Genomic DNA, 23272 nt, shown 5'->3' on the forward strand with positions numbered 1-23272 from the left:
TTTGACACCTTTGCCAGAAGTGAGTGAAAAAATACCAAACACATTATGATTTTTTCCTCACGGATCCTTACTTTTCAAGTAATTTTGATTAACCTATTTTTTTCCAATAATTATTAATGTTAAAGCCTTAGTCAAACAATGAACGTATAAATAAGATATTCGTTTATACTAGATATATTAGAGAGGAGAAGGCCAATACATGGAGTAGCAATTAATTAGGATTTAATTATTGTTATTCTTAATTACAATGTTTCATTACGCAATCAAACAACAGTTAAAACACAAAATTAACCATTTTAGTTTTGATTCCATGTCTCTAAATGTGAAAATGTTGGAGCAACAACAAAAGGAACTTAGCGTGTCCGATTTCCTCCGCGCAGGTGTCATTGTCAATTAAGCTGCAGAGACTGTTGGCATTTCCATACAGACAAGAAGTCAATTACAGACCCATATACAAAGAAATACCAAAACTTCTGCAGCAACAACATGGCTTACTTGCCTCTATGTGGCTGTCCTCCAGCCCTGACCTTAGCCCCGCGGACTTAACAGTTTTGAATGTCCTCGGTAAGACTGTTTGTGCACCTTACATCCAAATTAGGGTTCGCACCGAGCTGCCGTCATAATAGCTTGATACGCTATGGTCACGGCCTTCATAGTCAAGAGCTATCAATATATTCGCTGTCGTGTCAAGGGTGTTGTGGCATGTGAAGGAGGACTTATTGGATTAAAAATATAGCTAAATATACACAAAATTGATTTTTAACTGTCTTTTCTTGATTCCATTAAAATTATGTTATTTGTAATTTATTCATGTATCTTTTCCCCCTTAAACATCATTGGTCCTTAAAATATAAATAAATGTTATCAGATTTATATTTTTTTTCTACACAGAAATATTTCAAAAAACCAACTTAGGTAAAGTTTCAGACTTTTCAAGCCATTTTGGGCGTGATACCAGTCATTAAATATGAATAAAGAAGAAGGTTTTTTGGTAGAAATTGGCAATTTTTAGGCCTCTTGCACCGTCACAAGTATGATGAGAATTTATGAGTCAAAAATTATAACAATTTTTTTAAATAGTATTTGGCTTATAAGTATGTTATTGCTCAGCTTATTTTTTTATAATTTGAGATGCATGATTCGTGTTTTCCCTGTTTTTATAAAAGACAATATTTCTCCAATTTGTTCTAACAACTTTGATTAAACGAAAATTACATTTCACTATGTTATGTTTCGTAAAACAGAGAAACTACAAATAATGAAACATTTTCCCGTATTCGTTTTTAGGCTACATGTTTTACCGGTTGTTGGAGATCCAGATTATATAAGTTTAACCGAAGATGAGTATGTTAAAGTCTTTATTCTTTACTCTACATAAATTGACATTATACTCACAAATAACTAACTAATGAAATAAGTTTTTGAAGAGTACCTAAACATTGCGAGCCACTTTCTTTATTAATATATATGTACATCTTATGTTCAAATACTATTACGATATATATTTTCTTTCCTTCTTTAATTACAAATATATAATATACATCCATATTAATATTTTTACATGCAATTCATTGCTTTCAATGAATATATATATAAAGTCACCACAAGAAATATCTCCTTAAGCTAAAAAAAAGCTCTAAAAAGATTGAAAACAAACCTTATTTATATTGAAAATATAAATTATTGTTTATAAACTAATGAATTAATCATCTATTAATTTACATATATTTTTTTCTAAAATGTATATATATATGAATTCAGTTTTTTTAAGTATCTACAATAGTTGTCAATAAATTTTTTCCCATTTCATATCATATCTTCATTGTTACTCTCTTGGAAGAAACTTTCAGATTTTTTTAAGATTTAGTAGTGGATAAAAATGAATGTAGCTACGTAGACCCAACCAGAAAAGGTAAGTTTAATTAAAGCTGGATAACATTGAGTTTGTATTTTTCGTCAATTATAATTTGTCAGAAAGTATAGCCGGAGTTGAAAATTTCAGCCCATATGTTATTAGAAAAATAATGAATTGCTTTTTACTATACCTATTATAATATTTATTTTTCAAAAAAAAAAGGATTATGCAAAATCCCAAAAATGGGATTTTCTAACTCTTCACCACTTTTTCAAAATATCATCAGGTTTATGCCCAAAGTGAATAGTTATATATGATAATGAAAGCTAACAGCTGATCTCTTCATTTGATCCATAAGCAGTACAAAAAAACAAATATCCCATTTCGACAAAGTCGGTGCATAAGCTTCACCCTAATGTACAAATATTGTGTAGGAATTTGAAACATGACTTTAAAGGATATATTTTTCTTTATGTAGATATAAAAATATCGATTATTTAATCAAAAAATTGATTTATACAGTCTACATATAAATAATGTCTATATATTAAATATAAAGAATAACAAAAAAATGTTATATATATTCCTTCCTACATATTATATATTTATCATATACCTATTATCAGTTTCTTTTTCTTTTTTCACATTGATAATGGTAGAAATATTAATAAATACTAAATAATGGTGTGATAGTGAAGAATTGAAAGAAAATATATGTGTGTCCAAATAAAAGGAAACCATTTTAATTTATATCTGATTATAAGTAGAGCGAAAAACATTTTTTATATATATATAATAGGTTGGGGGTAAGTAATTTCGTATATATAGCAGTATTTCAATTTTCTAAAGAAAGTTTTACAATCATCCGATTTAATCAAATTATGCACCGTTCTGTTTGATAACTTATTGCCAATGAGAACCCAAGCATTTAATAAGCCCTTCTCGTAGAAGCCCTTGTTTCTATTGCCAAAAAACTAATTTGTTCTTTAGTTTGTGAGTTATTGTGCTAAGAGAAACGCTATTGTAGTTGTTTCTAAAGCAATAGATCTAAAACAATTTTGTGTTTAAATTTTACACTGCTTCTTGATGGTAAAAAATACCGTTAAGTTAAGTAATGATCTGAAAAGTGTTATGGGGACTCTTTCCCATAAATTTAATGGAAAAAATTAATAAATTCCAAATAATGAAATAATAATAATAAAAAAAACTATTCTCAATAAAAAAAAACATATTTTCTTTGTTAAGCCATCATGGTTCTAGTAATGTGTATCTTGCATTACATAAGTGCGATCAGTTTATTCCAGAGGCCTTAAAAAGATAAGATTTAGTACTAAAGAAACTATTTGTGATTGCTTGACTCAATTTTGTTTAAGTGCACGCCAAAGATGGACACCAGCAAAGCAAAAAAACACAATCTTTTACAGTTTTTCTTCAAACAAAACGAAAATGGAATCTAGACAGCTCAAAATGTGCGTAATGGTTATGGTCCTGATACTGTAACAACCAAAAAACTCAATTTTTTTTAGCTTTGTTGATTCTGTTCCGGTAGTTTTAATGTCAAATATGCACCACGCTCTGGAAGGCCGATTTTCGAAATAAAATAATGGCATCGAGTCAGACAGTTATGTAAGCATTATTTTGTTCGACAAGGAGATATACATAAATGAACGGGCAAATAAATACATAAAAAATATTAAACTTTTTACTACACTAAATAAATTATATTATTAGCATTTGTTGAACACCCGCTTCGCCTTAATGTACATGATACAACTGAAATCCCAAAAACTATAGTATCTTAAATATGTTTGAACATAAAACTAAGAAAATAAAAAAGACATCTCTAATCTTTGAGCGAAATATGTACGTATATGTTTATACATTGTACATACATCAAGAAATATTCCAAAAATGTTTCAATAATATTTATTCGTTTGATAGATTAGTGCTTCTTTTTTCGAAGGGATGGAACATGTTTAGGTAGACAGAAACATTCTTTTCATATATTCTAATGTATAAAATGATAACTAGAGCGTTATTTCTTCCTATTTATACTTTTTCAATTTACCAAAATTCTATTCAACTTATTTCTTTCTAAATATTTAGAAGAATAAAGAAGCTGCAAATGAGCTGTAATCTATATATTTTTAGTATCAATAGTAGTGTTTGATTTATGTCTGAAATGTTTGCTGTTCAGAATATATATAGAAATAGAGGAGAGAAAAAATAAATACATGAAAAAGCTCTTTATCCTTTAATGAAGAAAAAAAAAAGTTTTTCGTAGCATGGATTAAAAGACAAAAAAACAAAAAAAAAACAAGTATGGTTGTACGCCCAAAATATTTGCGCCTTTCCCCATCTTTATTAAAAAAAATTATTATGGCTATTCTAAGAAAAAGTATTTTTATATTAGCCTCTCATTGTTATTAAAGTCGGACGTAATTAGAAAGCATTAACACTTAAACTGCAACAGTAGGGTTTTTTTTCATATTAAAAGACACTAATGTTTTTTTAAATTATTCTATTTTCCTTTACAACTACAAATGTCAACACAAAATCAGTCTAAAATGTATTTTGCTCAAAACTGAGTTTGAATATTAAATTTGTATTATCTTACAAATTCTTATAAATTTTGTAAAACTTTTTTAAAATTCCGTTAAAACCGCAGAGAATTATATTAAAGTAGCAAAAACTCGCCGAATTAACAAAAAACTAGTAATGGACGGATCATATTTGAACAGTCCATTCTAGGGCCGATAAAGTATCATAAATAAAATGAAGGCTCTTATTTATTGTTAATATTTTTGGTTATGATATCTTTTCTCTTAAATTCTAACACATTGACCAAAATAGGTTCATGAAGGATTGGGATACAGTAGTGTCGCTAAATACATTTTTTTTGGGAGAGACTCAAGTTCCCTAAGAATTTTTATCATATGTATATTTAAAAAATAAACCTATTTATTTAAGTAAATATAAAATTGTGTTTATAATTTTTGGGTCTAAGTCTCATTTCCTTCCACCAATGATGAAATTTAGCAACGCCCATGTTAGGTTGTATAAATATAATGTAAAAATTTTCTTCTTCCATGATATTTATTGATGTAACCAGACAAATATTTTTTTTCAAAAAAGGGGGAATGCTTAATGATTCTACCCATTTTTTTAAAAACTGTATTCTTGCATCTAGAAAACTTTCTTCAAAAGAGTTTAAACACGCAGAAAATAAATATATATTAGAGTAGGTTTGCCCGGTGTTGACTATATATTAAGACATAAAATTTTACTTATGAAATCTTTTGCTTCATATAAAAGAAAAAATAAAGAATTATTTTCGCTGCATTTTCTTATTATAAATATTGCACAGCGAAAAAAAAAAAAAAGAGGAAGAAGAGATAGTAAAATAAAGAAATTTATACATTAATATTCAAGTTGAGCAAACGACAGTTCAAATTGAATATTTTTCGACTCTAAAACTAATAATCTTCTTTAAAAAAGTGTTAAAAGATACATACCAACATGCAGCAAGAATAATTCTTAGAATGTAATAAAAATTATTTTTTGTTTTATACAAAGTAGTCGTTTGTTTGTCAAAATTAGTTTGTAGAAAAATGATATTTTAAGGCCATTATGTCCTTGAAGGCCATAAAAATTGATACCAAAATTATTTTTTGATCCTTAAAAGCCTACATACAAAAATAAGTAAGATCCATTCAGTCGATTCCCGGACACACATCCTCTCACACAAATACATTCGCATTTAATATATAGATTAGACCAATTATTTACAAACTATTAGATTATTTGTTATTAAAGGATATAAATATGACGAAAGATGAACTAAATAGAGTTAAAATTCAACTATTACATTTACAGGGAACTAATATTAAGGATAAAGTGTAAACCGTTTCCCAGAAGTTAAATGCATATATTTGCATTCTTTCACAATCTTTTGGATACTTCAACTTGATGTAATCCTTGATAAGTACATAGATTATAGTTCCTAACTATACAATGAACATATTATGCATAAATTCAAAAGTCAAGACAATACTTTCGTTTCTCTTATTTAAACATAGGAAACTCCATTCAGGGTATGATAAAATTGAAATATGTGCATTTTTTGTACAAGGAGTTGCTTTCCATAATCATTTATTTCTTTTTTTTATTTCTGACATTCATTAAATTTGATTCATATTTCAAAAATATGTAGGTATTCTAAAAATGTACAGGTTTGAGGATGATAAACCAGCAAAAATTATCAAATAAAGAATACATTTTATATAAAAGACGGTTATTCAAAGAGAAAATAACTTATTTTGGTAATAAGATGTACCAGCTTGTACAAAACTAAATCATAATTAACTGGTTTTCAAATAAGCTATGAGTTTGTTGTGCATATCATATCAAAATAGCTGCTATTTTAACAAAAAAACAAAAAATCACTCACACCCAGATTTACTTTTACTTATTCCATCAAATTACCATTTAAATGAAATAAAACTAGAACCTAAAAAAATCAAAATAACTGTTTTTTGGAAATCAACATTTCATAACTTTGATTAAGCAACGATTAAAATGAGTCGTTTTCATTTTAAATCCCAAAAATGTACATACACTAAAGTTCCCCTAACCAAAAATGGGTTCTGTCATAATTAAATAAATGAAAGTTGTATATAATATTTATATTTAAACTATATATAATAAAAAAATATAAAGCGGACATTTTTACAATTGGATCACATTAATATATGATAAGCTTTCAAAATATGCATTGGCCTATATTTTGAATATATGATGAAAGAAAACTTTGTTTCATCCACAAAATCAATAAACCCACACATTGATTCAAATATTTTTAATAAAAAATATATAATGGAATGACATGAGGCGGATGCATTGAATTAATGATATTTTAATACATCCTTTGTTCCCCGAAAAACTAAATAAAAAAACTGCACTTAAATTAAAGTACATAGATCAAAATATATTGATTGAGAATTATCCTCTTTTTCTTTATTCATCTACATACTTTTTATTCTAATGAAAGTCTATTATTCAATAATTGTTGTAAACACATTGTCTTATAACGATAATGATCATATATGGTAAACTACATAATAATTTTTTTCGAGAGATTTGTACCCATGTGTATTATAAATATCGTGTTTCATCAAGACTATACTTATAAACGAAAAAAATAAAATAGTGAGGGGTCATTCAAGGTGTGACAACATAACACACTTTTTTATAATGTGTGACAATCAATCTGTAAAAGAAATGGCGGGATGGGTTCATTCTAGAAGCAAGATTCTAAAGTTTGCTTGGAAATATCTAGTTAGTTGCTATCAAGCATTGGAATAGTGAGGGATATACGTATGCCATCAAAAATAAATATTGACAAAAAGAAAAGTTTGATAGAATTTCTTATAAAATCAATCTAATTTCAATTTAGTTCCTGAGTTTTTATTGGTGTAATTTAAGAAATAAGTTAATTACTTTTATTTATTATATACAAAAAACATGTATATAAAATTTGTAAAATTATCTGATCACAAATGCATAATTTTCCATTATTGCCATCCTCTTGTGAGGTAAATAGATTGATATACACACCATCTTCATCCTTGGCTAAAACTAGGTTAGAATTATGCCGACTTGTGCTATTTTTGACTTTTATTTATTTATGTATATTATAGCTCCCTTCATTTTGAGGGAAACCATTAAGTATTGTAGAAAAAAGATCAACTATGTTGCAAATATATACAATGTACATCATTAATTAATATGTAAGATATGTATTCATATGAACCCCAAATTTTAATATTGTTATTTTGTATTTTTTGATAGACCATTTATGTATTTTTGATCATATGTATGTTTAGATATTAAATGTATAAATTATATTAAACCAATATTAGTTAGTATTTTGAATATTTATGAAATGAATTTATAAATGAGGCATGATAAATCTTTTAGAAAACTTTTCACCATTTAAACATATGAAGTTGATAATATAAATGTTACATGATCTTAAATGTAGATTAATTGATTTTTGATTTTTAATGAAAGGATGACTCATTTTTTTCTTTTTGTTTGGAATTAGTTAATAACATTAAAAGACCAAATTTTTATCGTTGCAAAAACGATATTGTTAACATTGAAAACTCATTTGTTTCTGCTGATGTTTGAATGAAGTTAAAAGACAGAATCGTCTCTGTGGGGAATTATATATATATATATATGTATACATATAATTTCATCAGAAATTTCTTTTATAATACATAGTATGTGTGTACAGCAATGATAAGAAAGCGTAATAACGTTATCTTAAGCTCTTCAGGGACTCTTATGTCTAATTTATACTGGTATATTATATACAATTATACTATGACCAAAAAAACCCAGAAAAATAATGATACATTTCTTAAATTTTGTGTAAAATGAAATATATTTCAATCAATGTATATTTGTTCATTGACAAAATAATTTCATATTTTCTTTTTGAATCATAAGATATATAAGTACAGGGTGCAGATCATAAATTGAAAGTAAAATGGAATAAAACTTTGGCATATTGTAACTAATTAATTAATATCAATGATAGAAAACTTCAAAATATATATTTTAGATGTATACATAAGTATTTAATAATTAAATTTTTGGGCTTCTGCTACTACACATTAAACTGAACGAGATCGAAAGCTATGGAAGGCACAAATTATTTATTCCAGAACAATTAAGGCCCATTACTTTGAAATGGAGGACTTTCAGTGCTTCAACATTTAGAGGATGTATCGCACAAGCCCTCCTCCCGGCAAAACTCCAAAAATAATAATCTGGTAATCAATTATGGTGATAATGGCTACCATTTCTTTTGATCCCAGAATCAGTTTCTTCCCAAAACCTCCAATAATATCTTTGGGTGGCATTGGAGCTATGAAAGGGGACTCCATCTTGTTGCTATACATAATTATCGTGGGGATAGGTCTTCTGTATCCAAGAACCAACAACATTTCGGACTACAGCAATTTACACCTTCAAAATGACTTTTGGACCGTTTAGCAGAACAAAATGAGGGATCATCACTTTCCCATCATTCCTGGCAATTTTGCTATTTCCCTCAGGAACAAGTTTAACAATCCTCCAATTCCCCTTCCGAAAATCCTCTTGGATCCAAAAAATCGTGATCTCTTTCATTGTTTTAAAATAGACATTTGTGCAGTGTAAATCAACAACTATTTGTCTTTAATGTTTTTGCTTCGGCATTTTTACTGTTACTGAAGTGTGATACACCTCAATGAAAAGCTCTAAAAACAGTTCGATTGCTGATATTTTTTTTATTTTTGAATGTACTGGGTAGTGTAGCAAAAAGATAGATTTAAAAATACATTAATAATTTTATATTTACAATAATATGCAAAAAAAAAAAAATGTTAACAAAATCTGTCAACTAGATTTTTGCAAAAAAAACAACAAAAAAACCATGAATTAACATTTAAAATTTTGCTGCCTTACCCTGTGCATTATACAAATTGCTTAATCCTAATCACCTGGCATTGTTTTTATTTGATCATTCAATTTTGATGAAAATTACTCATTGTCACTATTATTCAGGGATACATTATAAAGTTCAAATGTGCAAAGAAAACCGGTTTGATTTTCAATCCTTTTCGAATTTCGATTACGAGTATTGCAGAAAAGTTGTTCTGGGATATACAATTATCAGTACAAAATTTCATTGTTGTACGATTTCATCATTAGGTGGGACATTTTGTTTAACCCATATTTTCTAAACTCCGAATTTTTCCATAAAAATTTGTAATTTGGTCTATTTTTATGAGTAAATGGTAGGTTCAGTTTTAATTTAATCCAAAAAAATAAATTGAATTTCCAAGGACCAAATTAATGAGCGTCAGTTTAAACTGACACTGGTAACAGGAGGGTAATTGTTTTTCTTCTTCCCTTCTTTAAGAAATATTAGATTATTGTATGATTGTTCATCTAATAATTTTTTTTATAAAAGAAAAATTAATGTTTTAGAAGCTTTTCAATATGTAGATATATATGTATATACTTATCCCCTGTAATTTTCTACAAATAAATATATTTAAACTTTTAGATATTTGAACATTATTAACGCTACTTTGTATGAAAATCCTTAAAACAATCAGGATGAAAACCTACATTGCACTTTTCACAAAAATATTTACTAGTCTTAGTGCATTGAACACATTGTCATTGATTTCCCTTTGCAATTCAATGGTCTCTTCGATCGTAACGAATATCTATTATCACTTTTTGTATGCTTCGTGATGTTGGAAGTATAGGAGGTATAGTTTTTTCTGATTGAAATCTTTTATAATAAACTTCGACAATTTCTCTTCTAAATCCTAAAAGATTAAGCCGTTTTTGTCCTTGATTATGAGGTTATAATCGATAAAGTTGATATGCATTGTTGATCGATATATCGACACAAAAGCGGAAAAGTGGCCACCACCATTTCTTGTTTCGAAGAATTGTCATGTAATGGCTTATGTTTTATTCCAACCTGTCAACGCCACCCATGTGCCTGTTATATACTGAAATTGCATTTGGTTGATCAATATAAACTCTTCCACCCTTATCTTTGATGTAACGATAGGCTCTTTTCATGGGTTCTTTTCCATACAGTGTTGATGCAACTGTCACAACTTTATTATCTTTCCAACGAACAAGAGTAACATTATATTTATTGTCATTGACAAGATCAGAGATTCCTGTTGATCCTTTTTTCATTTCATCAATAGCTATTAATGGTGAATTTTTAGTTCTATAAGGTCGAAGTGTACCTGTAGCATCAATTCCATTTCCTTGTAATAATCTCAATAGCCTTGGACTAGTAAAAAAGTTGTACATAACTATATGATAATTTGAATCAGGGACTTTTGGTAATTTAGAAACAAGATTTATAATAACTGATCCACCAAGACCAATGTCCGTATTATAACTACTATCCTTCCCAGCATAAGTATAAAATTCTACAGCATAACCAAGTGTTGTAGCTGCTGGCCATATTTTGTAACCAAATTTGACAGGTTTGTTCTTAATATATTGCTTGCAACTATGGCGCCCATAATAGGGCACCATTGATTCATCAATGCTGATATTCTTCTATGGAATAAAAAATTTCAGACAGTTTTCATTCAACATTTTGAACAATGGCCTCACTTTATAAAATTTTTGTCACTGGGATCGAGATTATTGTTTGGGCCGAATGTAGATATTTCATTATATCTAGAAATCTATTTCTGGTGAATAGAGAAGTTACTATAGTATTCCGGCTATCGAGACTCAATTTTCAATACATTGATCGCCTAGGATAGGGATTTTATGTTGCCAATTGTTCACATGGTTTTCTTTAGCTATTTTTGTTTTTTATTTGTCGGATTGTTTCGATTTTTCAAACTTTTTATAGCTGTTTGCTTCTTTGATAATGAGCTTGAAAAATTGTACTTAGTAATATTTTTTTTTGATGATCTTGCTCAACATCAATGTCTCCTTTTCTTACTCCTTTCACTAGTAAGGATGCAGGGGCTAGGAGCTGATTTCCACTTAGGCTAACAATACTTGGATCTTCTTCATCGCCAGAATCAACGTCACCGTTACATTCATTAAAATCTATTGGAGGTTCAATATAAACTTTGGTTATGATCTGATTTTTTACATCCAAATCTTCCCCATCTGATAACTCATCCAAATATTGAAAAACTTCATCCAAATTCAATTTCTTTCTATTAACACTCATTTTACTTTTTTGTATACTGAAAATAGTCTTCTTTTTTCAAACTAAATCTAAACTTAATAGGATAACACGTTACCATACTTATTATTGATAAAGTACTCTTTCATTTATGTTTCTGAGATGAAAGAGGAACAAGAAAAGTCGAGAGTTAATAATTTGTGATTTCAATTATACAAACACCTACCTTCCTGTTCCCAGCGTCAGTTTAAACTGACTTTCAGAAAATTGGATTTTTATAGGAATGAAATATGAAAACTTATATTTTTCCGTTTAATGCTGATGAAATATAGTAAATTAAATTAATTTTTAGCTCTTTTTATAAAATATATCAACTTACAAGAGTTCTATGGCTGTTGAAACATAGACTAAGGAACAATTCAATAAAGTATTATATAATTAGCAATTTTCAGTTTAATTTTTACATTAATTTTTTTTTACAAAAAAACATACTTACTATCTATCTATCAACTAAATCAATTGATTTTAGAAGAAAGTTGAACATACTACTCATGAAAAGGGCCGTCAGTTTAAACTAACGTCAAAAAGATATGGGTTAAAGTTTTGAAAATTGAAATTTTTTGATAAACCTGTATAATAGAAATTAAACAAAAATAGTAATAAAATTAATACAGTTTACAAATAATATTCACTAGATTTTTTTTTCCAAAACAGTTGTTTGTCGTATAAGAAGAGGAAATTAATACCGATTGTGAGGGCGGACTTGTTTTAATACTTTCCAATGAATTGTATAATTGCTAATACATTCCAAAGCAATTTAATTAAATTTATTCGTAAATTCCCAATGGAAAGATTGCAAAATATATTATTTTGATACTCATCTTTTTTATGATTTGCATTTATACGAAAAAACTTCGTATAAAGATGAGTTTTTAACTGCATATCTTCAATGATCTCAAAAATTTGAAAATAACTGATGACAAATTAGTAATTATATAAGTAAATTTATAATGAACCTTATTTTCAAACACAATCATTTATTTTCTTGAAGCTTAAGTTGTTTTTACGTACTCATTTCTATAATGACCTCCACATACGCTCTTTGATGATTTTGTTACTATTTCATCATACGTTCTACCGCCTGGGCTTGGCTGGGTATATATAAAAAAATAACTTATCTTGCTTTTGATATAATAATATTTTTCGGTATAAATTTGTCCGTCATTTGTCGTTGGCGGTTCTGAAATATTTTCTTCCCATTTTATCATTTCATAATAATTTTTCACATGAATCTTAAACTTTCAAACTGTGTCCGAATTATTATTTTTTCTTGTTCCACTGTCCAATGCCAGCCAACTTCATGGAGTTGCTTCTTTCATCGGTTATCATCGACATCAAAATGTTTTCCGTATGACAAAAGTAGCTGTTTCTTTTGAAAACTGCCTTAATAATTGCTTGAATTTGAGGGTACACATTTCTTCATTGTTTTATAGATTCAAAGAGATGTTTAAACCCTTTTAAAATGGATAGTTTACTTTTATTTTAAAATACATTGAACCTTATAAATTCACGATAAAAATAACAAGTACCTTGAGATTTTTAAACGGATTTTTTCATGAAATATGAAATATTAAAATGCTACTGTAGAATTCCCCTGGAATACGATTAGACAGTGAATAACTACAACTACCTATATATATTGGTTTGAAAATATTTAAAAGATATTGTTGATCGCTACTTAAATCATTAATATTTGGGAAATTATTCAAAGAGTCGGAATGAATGGTACAATTTTACTTTTTTGAACTAGCTGAAGTTGTTTTTCTATTTCACTACTTAGACTTTACTTGTTGGAAGAGGGTCTTGCAGTATTACTATCTAAAGTTGTAACCAGGTGCCTTAGCGGGAGTTCATTACGATACTAAAAAGTATCAACTCCCAGTTGGCAAAACCGTAAAATATAGCTAAATCTTATGGTGAGGATATGACGGCAATCTACTCCAGCAACTTTAATGATATAGATATAACATTTAAACAGACACTGCAAATAATAAAGTATATTCTGGTCTGGGAATTACTTTCCAAAAAACTCAGGTAATGTATAATGTTAATTGGGATTTTAGATTAGTTCAAATAAAAAAAGTTCCTCATATGAAAATACTTGGAATGGTTAAGGCTCTTGAGGGCAGTGGTGCAGTAGAAACTCAAAAAATGATGAACAAAAAGCTTAGAAGCACTTTGTTGAAACATTGAATCCTAATGAGAAATACTTTTGTAGTGAGGATGCAAATATTGAATACACCCATTCCAAAAAAATAACATATATTTTAAAACTGAGCTCCAATTCTGAAAACTTTATTCATATTGTAAATTAAATAAGTAAAAACTTTTTATTCCCAAATGAAAGCTTTAGAAATATCTCATGGAATCAAGTTAGTAGTCCTAAAAAACTTGTTGGGCAAGAATTATTGTCAGTTAAAGTTTTTGGGAGAACATGTAATAATGAAATGGAAGAAGCTTTTTTCAACCAAGAGATTATTTATTACGAATTGATTTTTGGAAATAAAGATAATTTTGAGAAATATAGGCTGTAGAAAAAACAACATCGACTGTTTGAATAATTTTTGAGTATTGCCACAGTTTGATAGTTAGTAATAGTATAAAAATTGATATATAAATTTATCTATGTTTCTTTCGGTCTGAAATGTCTTCAAAGATCATTTCTTTCAAAAAGTAATTATAACTATATTTTCTTTGGGAACCTTTTTTTATTGTATATTATTTTTTTGTTTTATTTTATCAATTTTGATTATAGAGATATTTTCCACAAATAAAGATCAGAAAAAGGTCACTAAGGTCATCAAAATTCACAGTTTTTAGTTCATTTAAGTAAAACCAATACCTATTTGCAAACTTTGATTTGACCTTGATACACTAACAAACAAATATTTAGGCGGCAAACTACGATTAATTTAATTACAGTTATTGTTGTTTTTAATAGATAAATACAAATTCCTCATAGAAATTGATAAATTATTTTTAATATCAATTTTATTTAACTAAATTTGTTATTTTAATCAAAATGCTTTAATGTGTAATGCATAGATAATATTAAATAAAAAACACAACTCTTTCTAACAAAGAGTAATTTTTTAAAACATTGAGCCGTTTTTTAAAAGTCTTACTTATGACCTATAATTAATTTAATTCAATTAGTTCTTCAATAAAATAATGTTTTGTCAAACGTTGTAGAGGTTTTTATGAACAATAAAGTAGGTACATGCTTGAAAATGAACAAACATAAATATGTTTTACTATAAAACAATATTCAGGAATAAAGCTTTGCTAAATATGACATAAGCAAATTTGTTATCATATAAAATTATTGAATTAAGCTAAATAATCATAGAAAGCAGGTATTGAAAAATATATTTATATAACATGTATAAACTAGAATTTCTCTCACGGGATCCCAACTTCCCAGGATTTCTTAGGGTTATACACTATCAGTAATTTCTAGAAATTCTTTTTTTAATTATTTTATTATATGCAAGGTATGTAAATATGAAACTAGTATTTACCAATATATAGCAATAGCAGTCAATGTAGTTGCCGTCAGACAATTCCATTACACCGTTTCCTTTATTCAGACTTCTGTTAAAGATTTTTTTTTTTTGCATTTTTACAATATAAATTTTATAGTTTCTACAGTACAGTTGTAACAGCGTTGAAAATGTTTCAGTTTGTGTTACAATTTTCGAACATAATTTGTTTTCTGATAATTATTTGAAAAAATGGCTTCAGAATTGGATTGAATGCTTGTCAAAACTTACGATGAGCATGTTTTTTGTAAACTACAGTCCCTTAAAAAATTCAAAGGCAGTTATTTTGACTTGAGAAACTAAAAACGTGGAACACCACTAAAGAAGTTTATAGACGACTATGAGCTGCTAAACACTGAATGTGACCGTCCACAAATGATCAATTTGAATAAAATTTTGTCTAAAAAACGAATGGAATATCAAAAAAGGCAAAATAGTGATTTTGCTTAATGGTAATATCACTCACAGTAAAACTGGTCAAAGAAACTATTGAGAGGTTTGGTTTGAAATATAATCGGATGCAACTTGCTCACTAACCTTAACACCGTCCGATTACTACATGTTTGCGTTTATAGGACACACATTTGCGCACCAGCGCAGTATGTTCAAATTGTCATTCAGGTGGGGAAAATGTATAACTAGTAGTGAGTAATACTTTAAATAAAATATTCGTTATCAATTTCATGCACAAAACGTGCATTCCCTATAAAAAAATAATTCAAATTTTATATTTACTCACCTGTTGAACTTCATTTAATTATATATGCATACCGATGTGACTTTTAGCCCACTGATCGGATATATATGTCTCAATTATACAGTATTTCTTTTTGACCATGTAAAGGAATTCAGAAAAACTGGACCAGTTTGAGCATTATGGTATTTGTGATATTAATTAAAATGAGAATAAATAATATTTTTTTAAGGGTAAAACTGGCACTAAATTATTTTTTTCTTTAAAAAAAAAATAATATATAATTATTTGATTGGGTTTGTTATTTACTTATAGACTACCAATATTTCCCGGGATCTTTCTCAAAGACCATTTACCGGGAAGTGATACACACTAGTGCAAACATATATTTGGGTTACCACCCCTAAAATAAGCATGTAGTAAATAAATATATATATTTATTTTTTATTTTTGATGGATCTCTTTCTCCTCCCAGTTTGTTCCTATTTATTTATTTTAGAGCTCACTAAAACAGCAGCATGATAATAAATTTATGGATAAATTATTTTTATTGTATAAAAAGAAGCAAAAATAAAGTTATTGGCAACATAATATATTTACTTCCTTTTTCTCATCATTCCACATATTTCCCTCAATTCTTATTTAAAACATTATACATATGTACATAATATGTGTGTTCTATATTTATTAAAATCCAATAGAAAGAAAAAAAAACCCTGACCTGCTAATATGATATGAAATATACAAGGATTCTTTTGAGTGCCAACTTCATTCGTTGCCGAACACATAAGCGTCCCATAGTCCTTGTTCGTTCTTGGTGTATAAGTGAGCTTACTCCGTGTATCATTTACTTTAATGGCACGCACCCTTGGCACATTGATAAAATCTGCAGAGTTGTTAAATGTCCAATGGAATTTGAGCTTTGATGGATTTGCTGTTACGTCACAAATGACGTCTACCATCTCAGATTTTCCCACTCCGTGAACAACCGGTTGTTTGTTTTTGCAAACAGGGATGTCTTTGAAGAACAATAGTTATTATTTTATTTCTCCTAAGGGAGTATCAATGTATACTCACATTTGACATCTAAAATAATTGCTTGAGAACTACCACGTCCAACTGCATTAATAGCTTGGCACGTATATCCACCAGATCGGCGTCTCGCAATGTTTTGCAAGACTAAACTACGATTTGTTAGAAGTATTCCTTCGGTGTAATTTTGATTGAGTTGTACATTCTGTATTGAAGAATTTGTTAAAAATTAATTATATTTTCTGTAAAAGCTTATAAGTAATTGATTAACTTACGTCTTGAAACCAAAGGATTTTTATTGGATGAGGTGCAGCTGACACTATACAATCGAAATAAACGTCACTTCCTTCATAAATGGATGTAAGAGATATGGATTTTCCAAGCACGAGCTCTACTCGGGGAGCATCTGAAATGTTATGAACAATAAGTTATTTAAAATAAATGAAAAAGAAGGAGATTTTTTCACAGAAATGTATTTTATATAATCTAAATAAAAGTTTAGAAAAAAAGCTAAATTTTAAAAGCATACATCCACTACGTTTATAATCCATTACACTTTAATTTCTACATTATTTAATTCGACATCATCGAAATATTATGAGGGATTTTTTGGTTTTATTTAATAACAAACATGGTAATAGCATATTAATTGTTAATATGAACTCCGTGGGACTCAATCACTGCTTCAATTTTCCCATTGAGTAACAATTTTGCTTCATAAAGAAAACTATTAATCTAGCATCAACATTTCTCCAGTTGATAATCTTGATTTTACAGTGAAATTATAGTTTTAGCAGTAGTAGTTCTTTAAATATACACAGTTTTGAATAAAAAAAGTTATATAATCTGGTTTAGCTTTCCATTTTTCTCTGTTTAACACTTTTTTAAGCATATACCTCCAATGAAAAAGAAAATCAACCCTGTGGTACCATTTGAAATTGCTGGTATAACTTGCATTTTGTTCTATTTCAATTTTTACATGTCAATATTTGCTTTTTAATAAATTTATTAAGTAAAATAGGGATTAAAGTTAGCGCTCTACCATAATTAGTGTTGGAGTTATTTACCATATAGAATTTGAAAATTTCACATTAGTAATATACTACTTGATAAGTAATTGTGTTTCTTCATTTTGATAAATTACTAAAAATGAAGTCATCTGACCTTTTGTAAGAGCTGAAGAAACTTGGCCGTTATACACTAATACGTTATCTGAATGCGGTCAAATTTATTCCAATTGTAGTTTACAAACATATACACAAGTGGTCAAAATAGGTAGTTGTTTATTTTTCAGCTGAATTATTAGTTTTTGTCAATATTTAAAAAAAGTTAAATTAGGTATTGTTTAAAAAGCTCTTTATATAGAATTTTTAAGGCAAATTGTGACGAAAATTGGATGACATGGAGTTAACAAATAAGTAAAAACAAGTTATTAACTTTTATTTTACGTGCTTTTTGACTTAAAAATTCAACTTTAACAACAATGATAACAAAAAAAACAGGATTAAAAAAATATTTTTAAAGAAATATCAATTTATTTTGCTTAAAGAATCATAATTGAGTATCATTCAAACGGAAAAACAACTTTTTTTTGGACACATTTTTCATTTATTGAAACAAAATAGGATTAAAAGTTTGTACTTTCTAAATATAAATTAAAAAATATTTTAATCACTTAAAAAATGGGTCTCACCAAACTTGATATCGTCACATGTGATTATCACAAAGTTTTATTATTATTTTTCATTAACAACGGCTCACCACACTAAACTTTTTTTATTTAAAAAAAAAGTTATAACTAATTGGGAAATATTAAACTATTTTTTTGCTCCTCTTTCAAAGTGAACAATCTTTATCCATTCTCTTTATATTATTTTAGAACCCACGCAAAAAAATAAAACTTACTCAAGTATTGAAGTAAGTGCATCCAACTTGTAAGTATCCGAAAATTTAAAAAAAAGTTGAAAGAACTGTAAATAATGAGTGTTGAAATTGTATACTTTAATGTCATTAGCGAAATAGAAAAAACTTTTTTAATTATTCAAATATATACTTGTTTGAAATATGAAGAAATACATCTTATCAAAGTAAAACATCGTCATCTGAAGAGCATTTATTTATAAGTAAATCATCACCATCAGAAGTTTATGTGGAAAGAAGTAATCTATTGGATATTTTTATAACAAATTGAAAACACCAACCAAAATCGTTCAATTTTGTTAGAAACATTGACAAAACCCGATATTACCTTATTTTATTTGTATCTCCTAGTCTGTCATTTAAAAAGATAAATGTAGGTTGGTATTTAGCAATTTCTTCCTAACTGCAGAAATATTATTCAATAGTTGTACATATACCAACAACAAATAATTCAAGTTCAACCAATTAATTTTCAAAATATAATAAATGAATGATTATTTGATTAATTGAAAGCTAATAACTGAATAAATGAAGTAATGCTTAGCGTTAGAAAGTCATGTGCAGTGTAGCATAAATTGTTAAAATTTTAATGTCAAGTGAATCTTCAATATGAAAACTGACCTTGCTCTTTGTTTATTTATATGATTACAACCAAAGAAGAATTTTATGTATGTAACAATGTATTGTTTTTATCCAAACAAATTTTCTATATATTTCTATTCATTCTGCTAACCGCATCAATATTTAATAAAAGGCACATAAATATTTTCCCCTTCATAATGTATATACCACTAAATATTGACATTGTTTTTTACTTCTCGCACTAATAAGAATTTGTTAGAAAAGTGCATTGAAAGAAGAAAATGAGTCTGATTAAGCTTTCCTTTAAATTATTTGGATATTTTTTTCCTTCTTTATTGTCAAAGTGATAAAACTACTAACACTTTCCAAGTACATACATAAATGCCTACATTTAAGAAATGCACTGCAATAAAAATATTTTCATTACTATTACGAAATCTATCGGATTAAATAAAATATAGTTCCACCCATATTAATTAATTGTTATTAATGCGATCCCTTAAATATGCTTCCGATTTTATATACAGAGTGTGAAAGGTAATATTTCAGCTCTGCTATATGTGAATGTAGTATTTTCTGAGGGTGGAAGAAAACACATTTCAATCGGTTGACAAATTATTTAGCCCTTTCATCTCATAACTTTTCTTTTTTAGGAAAAATTTGTTCGCAGAAAACAAAGAACAAGGAATTGTGTGTCCGATCTTTTGGACACTGAAATTTACTTGGGAAAGAAGATCTTCATCTTGGCCCAGATTCTAAAACCTCTAAATGATATATTCACTCTAGTATCATCGGAAGAAGTTAAGATGACCTTCAAAGCAAAGAATCCAGCTGTTCATATGGTGAGTCTGGGTGGTGTCTTGTCTGATGACTAGAATACTCTCCATCATTCATCAGCAAACACATTCGTGGTTACACTTTATAGTTTATACGTATAATATGTTCTCTATTCAACAATGAGAACGGCTTTATAAAACAACAACATATATTCAGGTAGACACTATATATATCGCTGGGCCATATATGCTTTCACCGCAATGTGGACAAGCACTGGAACCAGATTTCCAAGGAATTCATCCAAATACCTGCGCCAGATTTTGTCACAATAGTCACATTGAGTAATCCTATTCTTTAAATTTATGTATTTTTTTTATACAAATTAAGAAATTACTGTAAAATTTTCTCCAACACCCTGTACAATTTTGTACATCTTATATATTTTTTCCAAAGGGATTTGGGTTTGCACATATGACAGTAAAATTTCGAATTACACTACCTGGAAAGAAAATGTTAAGATTAAAAATGTACATATACTCTAATCCCTTTACACATGGACGTGAGTATTTTACATACTATGAGCATATATTGTACAGTGTACATAGGTATTTGAAAAAGGTGTTAATTTTCTTATATGGCAAAGAAATTAAACATTGGTTGAGTTAAAATCCTATCTAAATTGACTACTATTTAGGTGACCTTTACATCTATGAGATTTAAAGACCTATTTATCTTTTTAACCTCTGTTTCTAAATTAATTGGATTTTCCCTCATTGTATATATACATATAAGTAATAGATATATGTTATATAAATGAGTTCTCCTAAATTTCTATACGACACAATTAAGTCCTTTGATTGATTAGTTAATCTTAAATAAAGAGTGAGTGATTCTACAATGATTAACCTTTGTTTGTCCTACTTCCCATATTGGTTCCAACCAAGGACTTTGTTTGTATCTCTAGGCATGAAATGAATAAGATTTTTTTACTTCCTCAATTTAATAGGCCATTCCTTATAGCACAAGGGCCGAAAAGTTATGGCTTACCAAAGAAAATACGTTTTTTTCTTTCTAAATATGTTTTTTTCAATAGTTATTATAACTTTTTTTAATTTGCTTTATAAAGTAGAGACCCATAACATTTCTAAAGGCATTGTTTAAATTGAACAGTATATTTCCTCGTCAAGAAGCAGTGTAAAATTAAAGCACAAAATTATTTTTGATCCAATTTATTTTTGTAAATAACAAAAGTACCTTTACACTTAGCAAAATAACTTACAAATTAAAGAACAAATTACCATGAAATTTGGACAGCTGTCGTTGAGTGTTGGTACTAACTGAAAATGAGTTAAATAATAAAAAAATTGCCATTTATGTGTGAGTTCTTGGAATTTTTAGCGCATGTGTTATACATAAACACAAAAAAAGATACCATATTATACAAATAAGTCCAATGGACTCACAAAAAGCATATAAACTTATTTACAATAGTTAAAACCTAATATAAAATATGTTGATATATAATACTAGTAGAAGTTCCCATATTGAGAATGATTAAGTACTAACTCATTCAATATTTTGACTAAATAAAGTACGAAAGCTAATTTCTTTGTGGGTTCTCTAATAAGTAATTAGCTACTAACAGGAATAATAGTTAATTTCTATTATAAGGCATTTCTTTGTTTTTTCGGATATGTAGTTGACTTTATTATGGATGATGCAATGCTAAGGAAGACATCTTGTAATAAAACCAACCATATTTTGAGATGAAGGCATACATATATGCCGATGATTTAATATGGGTCCTAAACTCCCAGGCAGGATTAAACGTGTATGTAGTATGTAAAGGGTTACGGTGCAAAGAAAGTATAAACAAAATAAAATAATCTTAAAATCTAAATAATTTATGTATATCAAATAAAAAAAGAATGAACACTTGAGGTCAACCTCACTTCCTTGACAAAAGCATAGAGGTATATAATTCCAATGACTAACCAATATATAATGGAAACTACAATTATGCTTGAAAACGTCTATATTTGGTTTTGGGAGGTAGATGGTCTTATGATCTGGGAGTCCTTTCGCGGAAGAGGTAGCCTTTGTTAAGTATCCTGTGTATGGGAGATAGGTTGATCTTTTGGTAGATAATTGGGTGGAGTGTAGCGACATCATTAATAGCACGAATATGATTCAGAGTGATGATCCTAAGGTACAAGTCTTTTGATTTTGCATGGATAGTTGTCGTAATCTCCCAATGGAGAAAAAAACGACACAAACCTAGTTTGCATCTTTTACAGGGACTAAATTATTTAGGTTCTGGAAGGATTCCAGATCTCAGAACCGTATATTCAGATTAGGAGGACATGAACTTTAACCATGAACGAAGGGTTAAGTGTTTTGAAACATCTTTTAATAATTCCTAAATTTCCATTGGTCTATTATATGCTATAGTGTAATGCAACTTAAACCTTAGTTCACAGGAGATGCAAATTTCTAAGTCTAAGTAATCATATACCACCTTAAGACTTGGTTGAATGAACTCTTTTTCGAACAACGGAAGCATGCACATTTTCTAAAGTTTATAGGCAATCTCCAAGAGTTATTCTAATTTTTTGTACCTTTCTAATCAAAGTTTTGTGAAAACAAAAAGTAAATATTGTATAATAATTGAATTGGATGTTAAAAATAAAAATATATATATCTGAAACAGGAAATATACTAATATAAAAATCTATTCTTGTGTTAGAAAGGTTATAATTTAAGTTTTACTGAACGAATTTAATAGGGCATGAGCAAACTAAAAAAATATGTATAATCTACGGTGTGACTGTCGATAGCTTTCTGTAACTACTTGTTGTTCTAGAAAAATAGCTCATACTCAGAAAAAATTGCACGTAGTCCTCTGTGATTAACATAGGTATGTTATTTTTTAATAAATAATATAATCATTCAGGAAGTTGTGTTGTTTTGCCACAAGACGGTGCCACTCTCAATCGCTTTGTTAATAAACAAATATAAGTAAAAAATATCATACTCCATTGGTAATCTAAAATACATTACTGTATACT

The 23272-nt window shown here is 28.1% G+C and overlaps 1 protein-coding gene across 1 annotated transcript in view; it reads right to left on the reverse strand.

Moving 5' to 3' along the window:
* The window catches only part of LOC121117601 (neural cell adhesion molecule 2), a 434435-nt gene that overhangs the window by 65411 nt on the left and 345752 nt on the right, over positions 1–23272 (reverse strand). Inside the window, exons 8-10 of the mRNA XM_071888883.1 lie at positions 17201–17331; positions 16971–17130; positions 16615–16911 (exon numbers count right to left, since the gene is read on the reverse strand). Coding sequence (XP_071744984.1) covers positions 16615–16911; positions 16971–17130; positions 17201–17331 — 588 coding nt within the window. The remainder of the gene's footprint in view (positions 1–16614; positions 16912–16970; positions 17131–17200; positions 17332–23272) is intronic.

This window comes from Lepeophtheirus salmonis, chromosome 5 (genome assembly GCF_016086655.4).
Source record: "Lepeophtheirus salmonis chromosome 5, UVic_Lsal_1.4, whole genome shotgun sequence".
Classification (NCBI taxonomy): Eukaryota; Metazoa; Arthropoda; class Copepoda; order Siphonostomatoida; family Caligidae; genus Lepeophtheirus; species Lepeophtheirus salmonis.